This window comes from Sinocyclocheilus anshuiensis, unplaced genomic scaffold, assembly GCF_001515605.1.
Source record: "Sinocyclocheilus anshuiensis isolate Anshui unplaced genomic scaffold, SAMN03320099.WGS_v1.1 scaffold1957, whole genome shotgun sequence".
NCBI classification, from domain to species: Eukaryota; Metazoa; Chordata; class Actinopteri; order Cypriniformes; family Cyprinidae; genus Sinocyclocheilus; species Sinocyclocheilus anshuiensis.
The window spans coordinates 780,302-781,440 of NW_015537935.1; the positions used below are offsets into that span (position 1 = coordinate 780,302).

A 1,139-nucleotide genomic window follows, 5' to 3' on the forward strand; every position below is an offset into this window, starting at 1 on the left:
TATATATATATATATATATATATATAAAATAATCAAGGCAAACTGCTCTGCGCCCCCCCCAAACACATCAAACAATGCAAAAATGCTTCAGGACATATTGAACATAGTCCTCTGTGTAAATGAGAGAATAACAGCATCTTAGGAAACTAAACACTCTGGACAACACAACAGACCTTCATATTCAAGGACGCTTCTGCTTGCCAGGGTACCTGGGGTTTGGTGGAGGCTGGGGACAGTGTTGGGGGATGCTCGTTGATTGCCGTGGTTACCAAAATGGGCAAGAGAGGGGAGGGAGCTTCAGTGAGTGGGGCATTGTCGTGATTGGACGGGGAGGTGAAAAAATCATCCTCAAATGCATTCATATCCTTCAACAAGGAGCCTAATTCAGGTTCAGGGTCATAGAGATCCCCTAGGAGAAAAAGAGAGAGAAACTATGGTTGGTCTTTAATAAAATTAGTATTCGTAGTTTAGACCTGGCAAACATCAGTGGTGGACAGTAACGAAGTAGTTTTACTTCGTTACTGTACTTAAGTAAATTTTTCAAGTATCTGTACTTTACTGGAGTAGTTTTATTTTGAGTAACTTTTACTTTTACTTCACTACATTCCAAAGCATAAGATCGTACTTTTTACTTCACTACATTTCATACAACATATCGTTACTCCTTATAATATATCACGTGCTACGGGACGCAGAAGCGGTGTCTGATTCATGAACGAACTGATTCTTTTCAATGAACCCGGTAAATCGGTTCGCAAATCGCACCAAACGATTCATTCACGAATTGGAATGACCCGATTGCAGCTGTTCTCGAGTCGACAACTCACTGATTCAAATGATCCATTTATTGCGAGTCTCCAGTGAACTGAATTCAGAAGTAAGGACCGGGAGATCTTGTGAGCGCGCGCGCGTCTGATGCTGTTAAAAGTAAGTTACTAATGTCGAATTTTAGGATTAATTATTGTAACTGAAAATCATATTTAGGTCAAAGCTGTCAGTTGTTTGTGAACTAAATCTGCTGTAAAGGGTGATCTGTTTAAGCCCACTGAAATGCTTGAATGCAGACACATTAACATCAGAGTCTCTATGTTTTAAGTAAAAAAAAAACATTAAAATAACACAGATTAAATAAAATAACT

General features: G+C 39.0%; 1 protein-coding gene across 1 annotated transcript in view; it reads right to left on the minus strand.

The window, feature by feature from the left end:
• The window catches only part of draxina (dorsal inhibitory axon guidance protein a), a 36,625-nt gene that overhangs the window by 21,442 nt on the left and 14,044 nt on the right, over positions 1–1,139 (minus strand). The window contains exon 3 of the mRNA XM_016447203.1: positions 210–409. Within this exon, the coding sequence (XP_016302689.1) occupies positions 210–409 (200 nt within the window). The remainder of the gene's footprint in view (positions 1–209; positions 410–1,139) is intronic.